The sequence below is a fragment of the Trifolium pratense genome, linkage group LG2 (genome assembly GCF_020283565.1).
Source record: "Trifolium pratense cultivar HEN17-A07 linkage group LG2, ARS_RC_1.1, whole genome shotgun sequence".
In the NCBI taxonomy this organism is placed as follows: Eukaryota; Viridiplantae; Streptophyta; class Magnoliopsida; order Fabales; family Fabaceae; genus Trifolium; species Trifolium pratense.
Genome location: NC_060060.1, coordinates 42,104,756 through 42,118,292, shown reverse-complemented (window position 1 = coordinate 42,118,292; position 13,537 = coordinate 42,104,756). Strand labels below are relative to the sequence as shown.

At 31.6% G+C, this 13,537-nt stretch overlaps 2 protein-coding genes across 2 annotated transcripts; both read left to right on the top strand.

Annotated features, from left to right (window-relative positions):
• Positions 1-3,684: 3,684 nt before the first annotated feature.
• On the top strand, positions 3,685-8,588 carry LOC123908065 (hexokinase-3-like). Its single transcript, XM_045958572.1, has 9 exons — positions 3,685-4,236; positions 5,307-5,457; positions 5,565-5,744; positions 5,903-5,977; positions 6,544-6,699; positions 6,783-6,881; positions 6,962-7,089; positions 7,865-7,946; positions 8,040-8,588. The coding sequence occupies exons 1-9, from the start codon at positions 3,965-3,967 to the stop codon at positions 8,388-8,390; spliced, it is 1,494 nt and encodes a 497-aa protein (XP_045814528.1). The 5' UTR covers positions 3,685-3,964; the 3' UTR covers positions 8,391-8,588.
• A 3,331-nt stretch (positions 8,589-11,919) lies between these two features.
• LOC123904723 (zinc finger protein GIS3-like) lies at positions 11,920-12,498 on the top strand. Its single transcript, XM_045954351.1, has one exon. It carries the CDS (start codon positions 11,920-11,922, stop codon positions 12,496-12,498), a length of 579 nt encoding a protein of 192 aa, XP_045810307.1.
• The last annotated feature ends 1,039 nt before the right edge of the window (positions 12,499-13,537 follow it).

Genomic DNA, 13,537 nt, shown 5'->3' with positions numbered 1-13,537 from the left:
GAATTAGACGATAATTTTAAAAACATAATAAATTACTAAATTATTGTTTTATTAAATTTTATTATTGTAGCATGGGAGTTGAAAGCAGTACACGAGTGACAGAGTGGGGACCAGGATGCTGAGACAAAGAGCCATGCTATTATTACCCACGAATTATTGTAAGATTACGGTCTTGCCCTTTTCCTTTGTTTATACTTTGTACATTGAATCAAGACTCTTTTCTTGATCAATGTGCGTGGATTTGTGATAGCAATGTGCTAATATGCCAATGTTAAATTGCTAATGGCTTGTTACGAAGACATGTGAAAAATACTAACAAGTGAGAGATATGTTACAAAGTATGCTAATTCTAACTGGCTTTATTTATTCTCCAACAACCACATGTACACCTATGTAAATATGTCATGAAAATATTAGAAGGGTGGGTAGAAGAAAACAAATAATATAAATCGATGCCAACTATATGTGTTTAAACTTTGTTGTACATTGATGCAAACTTTTTTCGCATTATATTTTAATAAAATTATATCCCAAACATTTTGAGGTGCATATCATCAATTAGAGCACAAATATAGCATCTCATGTGCCATATATACCTTGCCCATGCTAGTACCTTTTCAAGATTAATCCTAGTATATATGCACTATTATACATAATTAGTACTACAAAGGAAACATCTTGTGAAAAACATTTGACCCCACGATAAAGAGATCAAAACACGTAGGACAAACCATATATACATGATTACGTACAAATGTTACACAATGCACACCATCCCTAATTGTGAAAGTGTTCATGAGATGAGCTGTTATAAGATTGATTAAAATGTACTCGTATTCGACATTTTCTTGTTAAATAATTTTTGTGTTCATATAAACATCTCAAATTTCATTTATAATTCATATAAATAAAATTATAAGTTAATTCCAAATAAGTTTTAATTTCAAATATTTTTTGTCACAATTTTTGAATCTTTATTTTTAAGTCGATTCATGTTTTCTCTCACATATTTGAATGAATTTTTATATTCGCGTGTTTATAAAATTATAAGAATATATTGTATGCTATAATGAACAGTTTTTGGACATGTTACCTAAGCATTAAACGGACACCTAAACACTTTTTAACATAGTTGGATGGAAAAAACAGGTACTTATGCCAGCATTTTATGAATTAAATGATCAATTTGTTACAAACAAAATAGTTAATATAAGTATATGGATAATAGGATGAATTGGGTATAACTTGAAAGTCAACCATACTCATACCGACCCGATGTCAGATTATTATTTAGACGGTCATTTTTATCAACAAAATTATGCAAAATAAAGTTGACCCGACCCAAAACCGTTGCATCGTTATAGATTAGACACACCCCTACCAATGAACCCATTTTAAAAATAAAATGTACTTAAGTGTTTGGTTAGGAAGGACGTAATATAACTAATTAAAATTATATATAAAGAAATATTAAAATATTTTTTAAAAATAAACCAAAAACATAATATTAACATAATTATAATAAAATATAGATTATCTTCTTATGGAAACGGTTATTCAATTAAGTTTTGTATCTTCTTATGGAAACGGTTTTAAAAATAAATAATCAATTTTTTTTGCTAAAAAACTATAATAATATTAAATGATATGATAAATTTAAATAGTTATTTTTTAAATAAAAATATACATTTTTATAAACTCTCCATGTAATTAATTAGAATAAGATACTAACTATTGTTATTGAGTCCAATTAATCCATTTAAAAAGGAAATGTGCTCAAGTGTTTGATTGGGAAAAACAATATTAAAATAATTTTAATAAAATATAGATTATCTTCTCATGGAAATGATTATTCAATTAATTTTTAAAATGAATAATAATTTTTTTACTAAAAAACTAAATAATCATATTAAGTAATATGATCAATTAATATACTTATTTATCTTAAAATATAAAAATCTATTTGTCTTAAACTTTCCATATAAATAATTAGAATAAGATACTAAGTTCAATGAACCTATAAGTTTTTTTAAAAATATGTACTTTTTTCTTAAAATAAAAAAAAATCTATTTTTCTTAAACTTTCCATATATAAATAATTAGAATAAGATACTATAAGTTCAATGAACCTATAAGTTTTTTTAAAAAAATATGTACTTTTTTCTTAAAATAAAAAAATCTATTTTTCTTAAACTTTCCATATATAGATAATCAGAATAAGATACTTAGTTCAATGAACCTATAAGTTTTTTAAAAAAATATGTACTTTTTTCTTAAAATAAAAAACAAATCTATTTTTCTTAAACTTTCCATATCTATACTATACTATATATAAAGAGGATACATGAATTTTTGTGTGGACTTTTCATAATACCAACAATACCCTTATTTTTTTTAGTAGAAATAATAAAAAAAAATTAACAAACACACCATAACAAAAAGCACATATTTTTTTAGCAACAAAAATCTTTTATTAACAAACTTAACATAACATAAGCTAGTATTAATAATTAGAATAAGATACTAAGTTCAATGAACCTATAAGTTTTTTTAAAAAATATGTACTTATTTGTTTGATTGGAAGGACATAATATAACTAATTAAAAAACTATATATAAAACAATATTAAAATATTTTTAACAAAATAGAGATTATCTTCTTATAGAATATTAATTAATTCTGAATTTTTAATTATATTTTTTGTCAAAGAAGTTTAATTATGTATACCAAAATAATTTCATTTAATATATAAACAAATTTTTAGTAAAAAAATACGAGTCTTGTTAACAAGTGTCACTGAACACTCTTTAATATCTTAAATAAGTTTTTAAATGAAAATAGGTGAAGTCAATGTCTTGAGAATTGAAATATTTAACCTTTTAAATAAATAATTTATTTAAATGAAATGGTTAAAAAGTGTCATGAAAGCCCTTATTATCATTTTCCAAAAAAATGTTAAAGTCGACAATGTTCGAAAATTCAACTTTGACAACACGAAATCCAATCTAGTCTAGATAAAATGAAAATCATCGTAATATAATGTAAGTTGTTGGTCCACATTATGCGATGTGTATAAATTTTATAAATTTCAAAATATCAAGTTAGACTTTTAATCATAAAAAATACTCCTATATTTGGTGGTGAAAATGCAACTCCCATATTTTCTATTTCTGCATATATAATGTAATGTTTCTATTAACCGAGTTAAGCTCGTATGACGACAATTTGATATTAAAAACGGTATAATGACCACAAAGAAATTTTGTCTTTTTTCTTTAATTTGCTTTATATTACTGTTGATGTTCTCACCTTATCAAAGTCGCATCATTCTTATTCTTAATACAGTAGTAAATATATTCACAGAATTGGTATCACTTTTAAAAATATTCAAACCGTGATACGAATGACAATAAAATCTAAAAATAAATAAAAACTATATACTATACTAGACTATAGTACTACTAACATTTTGCATGTGATATTAATATTGTTGTTGAAAAAATGTAGAAAGAGAATGAAGTGAAAGAAAGCACAAGTCAAAGTTGTGATTAACCTCAAAATCTGTCATAAACGGTAAAAAGATTGCGGAGAGAGATACTATGACAAATCCGTAATATCGGAAATGTTCAAGGGTAAATCTGTCTTTACATATCTCTTATAAAAACTTACTATACCGGTTCTTCTTCCAACACTTCTCTTCATTTCTAAGCCGCCCCTCTCTCTTTCTCTCTCTTTCACTCTCTCTCACTTTTCAGTTCACTTTCGCCGGAAAATCAAATCGCCGGCGACGGCAACGGCAACGGCAACTTCCTATTTCGCCGGAGTTCAATCATTTTAAACTAAAATCAAACCTATTTTACAAAGAGCTAATTTCTCGCGTGCATGTTAAAACGCCGACGTTTTAACACTCGGTGGAGAGTTGGTAAACGGCGTCGTACGGATGTAGTTTGATCGATCGGTGAAGATGGGAAGAGTGGTTGTGGGAGTGACGGTAACGGTGGCGGTGGCGGCGTGTGCGGTGGCGGCGGTGATTGTTGGAAGAAGAGTGAAGAGTAGAAGAAAGTGGAAGAAAGTAGCTAATGTGTTGAAAGAGCTTGAAGATGGTTGTGATACGAGTGTTGGAAGGTTGAGACAAGTTGTTGATGCTATGGCGGTGGAGATGCACGCTGGTTTAGCATCTGAAGGTGGTTCTAAGCTCAAAATGCTTCTTACCTATGTTGATAATCTTCCTAATGGGTAATCTCATTTTTCTTTCTTTCATTTTTCGTGTGTTCTTAACTGTGCTATTGAATAAGTTTATGAATTATGATGATGATGTGATTTTATTTACTATTAAGCTGTTGCTTTCAAAATGCTGACTATTTTGTTGATTTGTTTCTTGGTTTTTTATCTTTGTTTCAACAGTGTCATTTCATGGTTTTTTTTTTCTTCTTTTCTTTTCAATTTCCTCTGTTTTTGTTTTTCACGCGGTTGTAAAATTTTGCAATTTCTATGCACAGCTGTTTGTTTTGTCGGATTACTTGATGTTATTGTCTGTTTGATGTTGTTTTTTCATATCTGTGTGCAATTGTTCATTGATTTATGTTTATATCTACAGTATCTGGTTTTGAACTATGAGAGTCGACATTTTTATGAATGTAAAATGTTCTTTGGAAATTCAATAAATGGCTGCTGGATAGTTAACTTTGTGAAAGTGAAGCATGGTTTGTGTCAATAATTAAGCTAATTTGAAAGTTGATAGATTATGTTTGGATTGGTGTTGGGATTTGGGAGAGACTATGTGTCAGCTGTCTTTTGAGTCTATGACAGCTATTGACTGTGTTGGCATTTAACGCTCTATGGCACACGCCAATAGATGCGCCTGTTGGCTAGTTGTACTTTGCAAGGATGATGTATGCTTTGTGTTAATAATAAGCTTACTTTGGAAGCTGTAAGAATGGTTGATAGATTGTGTTTTTGGATTGGTATTGGGAGAGTCCATGTGTCACTCTGTCAGTTGAGTCTATGGGTTGGCATTTAGCGCTTTGTGGCACACACCAATGGATGCGCCAAGTGTTGTTTGTTCTAGCTGTACAATTTTGTTTGTATCTACTTTGAGCGTTACTAGATCCACCGGCCAAGAAGATTCGCCTGCTGGATCCGGATATGCTACTATGAGCAGTTGAGCACACATTGCAGTTACCAAATTCATTTTCTTTGGCAAGCAATGATGATGCTTACGCATGTTATCAACATCGTAAACACGATGAAATCTATTTTGATTTCAGAGTCCTTTTGTTAATTGGTTTGTTTGTTTTTTTTATCAGGACAGAGAAAGGACCATATTATGCCCTGCATCTTGGGGGCACAAATTTTAGGGTCACGCGTGTTCTTTTAAGTGGTCAACCATCTCCTGTCTTGGAGCATGAAGTAGAGCGACAACCCATTCCCCCGCATCTAATGACTAGCACAAGCGAGGTGACATGATCAAAACTTTAAAACTTTGGTGCTCTCTGGTATTCATTTGTTATGATTATGATTATGTCGTTTTCATATTAAGGTTAAATTGAGTTTTATGCTTGCAGGATCTCTTTGATTTCATCGCTTCATCGTTAAAGGAATTCATTGCTAATGAAGGTGATGGTTCCAACACTTCACAAGACAGAAGGGAACTTGGCTTTACATTCTCCTTTCCTGTCAAACAAATGTCTGTTTCCTCGGGCATTTTGATCAAGTGGACAAAAGGGTTTTCCATTGTAGATATGGTTAGTCATTTGATCTTCCTAATTGATCTTTAAAATTGGCTTTTTCTTTTATCCTCCTTAAATAGTTACGAAACAAATATGTATATCCCATTCAAGTTGCACTTGATTTTTCCGTATAGTGATGTAAATATCAACAAACAAAAGCTATTTGTTGTCAGGTAGGAAAAGATGTTGCGGCGTGTTTGCAGGAAGCATTTGCACGAAAAGGCCTGGATGTGCATGTAGCTGCCTTGGTAAGGAATTATTTTCTTTTGTCTAAGTGTATTATATGTTTTTCTATTTTACCCAATTCTTCTCTCTGAAAGTAATGCTTGCCTTATATTTACACAACTGGGATTAAGGTATCTTGTGATTTCTAAGAAAACTTTTCATATTCTTTTTTAATCTTGAGGCTCAACTTTTCATATTCTTCTGTTGAAGCAACTTTTCATATTCGATAAAAATCATATTTAGCAAAATATATGAATATTATGTGTTAATATTTTTTATGTCTTTAAAAGAAGCTATTTTTTCTTTTCAATAATCGGTTTTATTAAAAAAAAAGTCATCCATGGATATCTATAAATATCCGCACGCGCCTCAATATCTGTGGATTACCCGATTAGAGAATACCCACACGGATATGGAGCGGGCACAAATATCATACTATCCGTCCCCATGGATATCCATTTACACCCCTAAGTTATTATTTTTTTATATTCTAATTTGGTGTGGAGGAAAATGGGTGTTGTCGTCTAAGATGAATCCTATTTGTTTTATTATGTTACTTAAAATATGTTTTCCTCTTCACTTTAAACAGGTCAATGATACTGTTGGAACATTAGCTGTTGGACACTATCATGATCCAGACACTGTTGCTGCAATAGTAATCGGTACTGGTACTAATGCATGCTATTTGGAACGAATTGATGCTATTATCAAGTGTCAAGGTCTTCTTACAACATCAGGACGCATGGTATTGTTCTCTCTTCTTTTCAGTTTTTATATTTTATTTTTAGGTTCTAATTATGAACTTATTGCAATCCTTTTGTTTTTTAGGTTGTCAATATGGAATGGGGAAACTTTTGGTCGTCTCACTTACCAAGAACAGTGTATGACATTGAATTAGATGCTGAAAGCCCTAATCCAAACGATCAGGTTAGGTTCTGTGCTGCTAATGACTTCTGTTGCTTGATTAGTCATTTGTCATGACTAAAACTTTGGTGATTTGGGTGCAGGGTTTTGAGAAAATGATATCAGGAATGTATCTCGGTGACATAGTGAGGAGAGTCATTCTCAGGATGTCACTAGAGTCAGAAATGTTTGGACCTATTTCTTCCAAGCTTTCAACGCCATTCGTACTGAGGTATGTCCTATGTCGAGGAAAAATACTTAAATACTAAGGCCAGATGTGTTTGTTATTCAATAAAAAGGCAATCTGATAGGACAAAGTATCTCTTGTGTCGGTGTCCAGGGAAGGATCAAACCGATTGTAGTTCTGTTATAGGCGGTTTTACCTTGGGTTTTACAAAGCATTTGCTAGAGGCAAATTCTACTCTTGAAATTATTCGTTTATTTTTTTTTTAACTATTACTTTATTATTCAATATTGATGTGTATATATCTTTGTTTGGTGATTTGACAACCTACCGTGGTGTTTATTTGACATTTGAATATTTCTGTTCTTGTATTATATTATTTCTGTTATCACTTCAATTTAATTGATTATTCATGTCCAATTTTAGTGCATGAAACATACTGGATCAATTCTTTTTGTTTTCTTATCCTCTTGGTGGTAAATACGATTTCTTTTTAAACTATTTTTTTCTTTGGAGCATGTGGGGGGAAATGATTCGTTGCTTAACCGAAGTGACTTCACTATAGGTTAGGTTGGTGTGGAGGGATTCATTAGCATATGATCAGTGTATGGATTTGAATTTTATATGATGCACTCTTCCATTTTCTTTCTGGCTGCTATGCTTGCTTTCTACGTATGCTTGATAAAATGTCCTCAATGAGAACAATAGGCATAGGCTGAGAAGATATATTTCTTTTGATATTTACGATGTTCAATGCTCAATTGAGGTTTTCCAAATCTCTGGCTTGAATTAGATCTGAAACTCTTTCCTGATGTCATTTCAGGACTCCTTTGATGGCTGCCATGCATGAGGATGATTCACCTGACTTGATAGAAGTAGCAAAAATTCTCAATGACACCTTTGAGGTAAAATAGTTGGCCACCATATTTTTTTTGTCCCTAATTGAGTGTTCTGTCTGCAACTCTAAAAGCCATTTATCTTGTATTTGCCTGTCTTAGATTCTAGATCTTCCATTGAAGGCAAGAAAAACTGTGGTGAAGGTGTGTGATGTGGTGACTCGTAGGGCTGCTCGATTAGCAGCTGCTGGTATTGTTGGCATCTTGAAGAAGATTGGTCGTGACGGGAGTGGTGGCATTACAGGCGGGCGGAGCAGGAGTGATATAAAAATGAAAAGAACAGTTGTGGCAATTGAAGGAGGATTATACTCGAGCTATACATTATTTAGGGAGTACTTGCATGAAGCTTTGAACGAAATATTGGGGGAAGATATTGCTAAGCATGTAACTCTAAATGTCACCGAAGATGGATCAGGCATTGGAGCGGCACTGCTAGCTGCATCATATTCTTAAAAATGTGGATAGGGTACACCTGCTATTTATATATATCAACATTGATTGATATATATAGACACACACACACATAGCCCTGTAAATCAGAATTTGTTCTTTATATTTAATATCTCTGTATAGAGGGTTCATCTATTCTTTGATCAGGTTATGTTCATTAATATTATTATCATTATAATTCTTTACTGAATGTTTATATTACTATGACGTTGATCTCTTATAAGTTGTGAGATCCTTTGGGGTTGTAAATGCAATAGTATTAGGAGTTATTATGACTTAGAATATCTTATTGTAGTCTTGTTTTGGAAAAAATTGTAATCTGGCATGTCGCATGCAGTGCTCTCTCCTATAAATAAGATCTTAGACAAAGAAAACAATATAGCAACGACAAGATGCATAACCTTGCACAAGAGAGTCTTAATATAAAGAGAAAAAAGTGTGTGTGTGTGAGAGAGAGAGAGCCACATAGAGAATTTTTTATAAGAGAAAAATTATATCATTTATTCATTTTGAGAAATGAAACCCAAATTCTAATATAGACCACTTCATCAAGTGGTTTATGGTGGACTAGTCATAATAACATTATAACGAATACTAATTTTATAAAATCCACAGTTGTTTTCATCATCATCCTCCCAAAAGTAAACACTAGTTTCAACACCATCATCGAACTTTTTCCATGCAATTTCAACACCTTGTTCTCTCTATCAAATTCCTAATCCAAACTCTCCTGATGTATATATCTTTTCAAGGGCTGCTTGCTTATCTGGAAGCTTAGTACCTGTTTGGATCCACGTTTGTACTCATCAAAAGCAATTCTAGATGGGTCAAACGTGATTTGACTATAAATTGAGGTGTTTGGCTTTTACTAAAGCAAATCAATTCTAGCTTCAGACTCACGTTTACAAGAAGCTATATTTCCTAGCTTTTGCGTTTAGTAAAATCAATTCTCATCTTTTTGTAGTTATTCAATTTTATATTTACAATGTTAACCTTGAGTGGGCAATGCTGTTTTATTATTATTATTTCTCTCAGTACAATTGTTTTATTATTATTACTATGTTTTACTTGATAGACTTATTTGATAATATTTTATTGTAACAAAAAAAAATTGACAATATTTTATTTAAGGCTTAATTGCATATTTAGTCCTTTATATTTATTTTAGATTTCAATTTGATTTCTTATGTTTAAAAAGTTTTAAGTTGGACTCTTATGTTATTGATCTCAACATAAATTGGTCATTTTCGTTAAATTTTGAGTTAATTTTTTCTAACTTTTTGTTAAATTTTGAGTTAATTTCTTTTAAAACTTTCACATAGTACTCTCCTAAGTGGTCCACGTACATAAATTCATTAGATAAGTTGACGATTTAAACGAAAATTTGACGTAAATGACCAACTTAAAACTTTTTAAACATAAGGTACCAAATTAAAATCTAAAATAAACATAAGGGACAAAATATGCAATTAACCATTTATTTAATCACCTAGCATAAAGAGACTTAGATATAAAAAAACAGAAAAAGTCTGGACAAAAAATTAGAAATATAATTTTAAGTAGATGTCAATACCCATTTTAGTAATTATGCATTCAAACTCAATTTTGATCCAAACTATCCAAACATCATGAGTTTACAAAAATCACTTTTCTGTTAATATATCCAAACATAAATCAATTCTGTTCAACTCACTTTTAACCAAAATCAATTCTCTTAAACTCAATTCTGTCAAACTCAATTCTTTTCACCGCCAAACCAAACACACACTTAATCTATGGAATCGTAGAATCAAGCTTTCAACAAAAAAATCAGAAGCCATGCATGTCATGTTTAGGGTATGTACTAAGTGACGTCTTACAAATTCACTGACACAGACCTACGATGTGTGTGAATTAAAAACATGCGATGTGTGTGACTGTGATGTTTGTTTGGGGTGAAAGGGTGTTTTCTTTTTGTTCTTAATTAATGAAAGTAAATTTACAAAATTAACCTTATAATAATAACTGTTATGTATAGATAGATTTGGTATTTTGGTAAAAGAAAAGTGGGAGTAGGCTTGCTAACTTACTCCAACATGTTTTTAGGTGGAAGTAAGTTAGCAGCCATATATATATATTAACAAAAAGGACATTAAAGCCCAAGAAACAACAAGACTAAAAACCCTAAGGAAGTTGATCGCAACAACATCAGCCAAGGGACATCAAAACTATGAAAAGGCAAGAAAAGACTAAATTCATGTTTTTGGCAGATCGCATCCGCGGCCTGATATTTGCTTATATGAATATGTGGTGCCAATAAATCTCACCATTCATCTGAGATAGCGATGAAATACGATAAACTATGGGATAATAAGGATGACTCATACTCTGACTGATACAATGAATAAGAGTGCTTGATTTTCTTCTTTGAATTATACATACAAATAAAATATATTTTGACAATCATGTGTGTTACCAATGGCATTACATAAGTCTCGGAGAACATAACTCAGTTGGTAGGGACATCGCATTATATATGCAAGAACCAAAATTTAAACTCAAGATTTTTCACTTATTCATTTTAAGGGGTGAATTTTTAACCTCTAGACTACTTAAAAAAAATATCACTACATCAAAAAGAACTAACAACTGCATTTGCGTTTGTTAACTGAGATAGTTCAAATCGCCCTCAATTTTTTTTTAGTGAAGGGGAACATGAATTTAAGATGTTTAAAATGCATACTCTATGGAGGATATGACTGAGATGTACTTATCTTGCCAAGGTTATTTTTAGTGGTATCGAGCGGACAGTGTACCTAACAACGATCTTACAAAATTTGTATAGTTGGTACCTTAGATTTAGTCCTTTCTTATATAGTTAGGGAGTTCATTGAGGAAAAAGTGGAGAGACCCACTCTCACACTATGTTTTAACTAATTGAAAATATTTTGGGTAGTCGAAAGAGTAGTGACGAATAATAATAGGTGAGTTCAGCTCTACACCTCTCAATGACCTACTTTCCGTTCCTTTGTACCCTCATGTTAGGTGTCACTCGTCCAGTCAGCTACCAGCCGCTTCCGCTTGAGACTCACCACATGCTTATCTCAATTAGGCTGGCCTTCATCTCTATACGACTAGACGAGGTATTGGGTCGCATCTAACACGACCCAAGTGACCTATAATTGAGCTTAAAATCTTTCGACTATACAATATTATATTATAAAAATTACGTTCATGCATCCTAAAGTTTAAAAATTCAAATATTCAGTAATAGTAATAATAACAATAATGAATTATTATATTCTGTATTACTAGTAATAACGATAATGATTTATTATTTTCTGTAATAGTGATAATAACGATAACAAATTATTATTTAATTATTTTAAGCTAAGTTCATTGCATTTGCAATGAATTACCCTTTTTTATTTTGGTATTCCGAACGTATTCCTTTAATGGATAATAAAATATATCAAATATTCTGTTCATAAATATCCTTCAAACTCACATAACAATCAATCGTCTGCAGAGTTGCAAAACAATATAATTAATAATGTCTGAAACACTACACTTTGGTGATGGTGTTACTGGAGAGAACAGAAAGCAAAAGCGCAAGATGGAGGAAAGATTAGCTGCTGATTCACATCTGTCATTGTCTTTGAGTATAGGAGGTGGAAGAGGAAGGGGATCTTCATCCAAATCCCTTAAGATCCATGATGAGCAGAGAAAATACCCATGTAAGTTTTGCAATAAGATGTTTTCAAGTCCTCAAGGCTTGGGAGGACACCAAAACGCCCATAGGCGTGAAAGGGTGCTTTCAAGAATGGACAGAGAAATTCAAATGGGAACTTTTGGACTTGGTCCTCATTTGTGTCCATGCTCAAATCGTCATTATCATCATCAATATCCCCTTACAACTGCAGGGTCGACACCTTTTTATCATGGAATTAGATGGCCTCATCTTGTTGCACCTACAAGCTATGGCAATCCATTTGGGATGATCAACAACTCTGCTTGGGCTACTCAAACTCAACTGAACAATAATCAGCTGGAGGTTTCATTTGGTGATGCTCGTAACAATTATTTTCTAATGGAAAATAACAATCACAATCCAAATAACCACCAAATTTGATCACCATTTCTTCGTTAGCTGTACTCTTTTTCCCTTCACCTGGTTTTTCCGTTTGGATTTTACATGTAAGGTTTTTAATGAGGCAGTTTTAATTTGTTTAGCTCCGACTTGGGTTTTGGTCTGGTCCCCCCAAGTTTTGTATTCCTTTTTTTTCTCTTTAATAATAATTGTGTCATGACTCGGTTTTTAAGATAAATGAAGGGCACCAACGTAGTTGGGATGCCTTTGTTTACCTTATTCGAGTCATCATTTTTGCTTAAAATAAAGTTTCCTATATGCTAACTAGCTGGCATTTTTTACCATCAAAGGTGTTATGTTATCGATAACATTCTCTTAACTTTAATACTTTATTTTCTATACTTGCCAAAATTTTAATAAGTCACCCTAATTGTAAAAGCAAGCCCTAATTTTTCATCCCCTAGACGTAATGTTAGATCATATTTTGGTTTGGAACCATCTGTATCTTTTTTTCCTTCTTTTAATCTAAATAAGGGGTTTTCATATTGATTAAGTTTTTTTTTCTTGTGTGTTTTTTTATTATTCTGTCATGTAAGTGCGACGTTGTGTTGTTCGTCGTTGTTTGATTTACCGTCTTGTTGCGGTGTCCATTTAATTCCTATTGAAAGATCGACTCCAGTCAATTACATATTTAACCAATGATTTGGGCATTAGCGTTGCAGATCTGGAGGCATGAATATTTTGATCACTTTGATTTTATCATATTATTTGTAGGTATTTTGTCGTTGTATGCTATTAACCTTGGTGTTGTACGTTTTTCTCAGATTCACCTTTTACGTTTTTAGCGATGTTGAATATGTTATTGTAATTGATGTATTCTATCATTTTGGATGAGTGAATATCATTTGTTATTGTCAAAAAATAAAATAAAATTGTAACAATTGTCACAATTCCAGATATATTACGAACGATGTATATGATTAATGGAAATTGCGAAAGTTTTTTTTTTTTTTTTTTATAAATAAACTAGAGGATTAACACAAAAATAAACCATAAAATAGTTAGTATTATTAAAATCAAA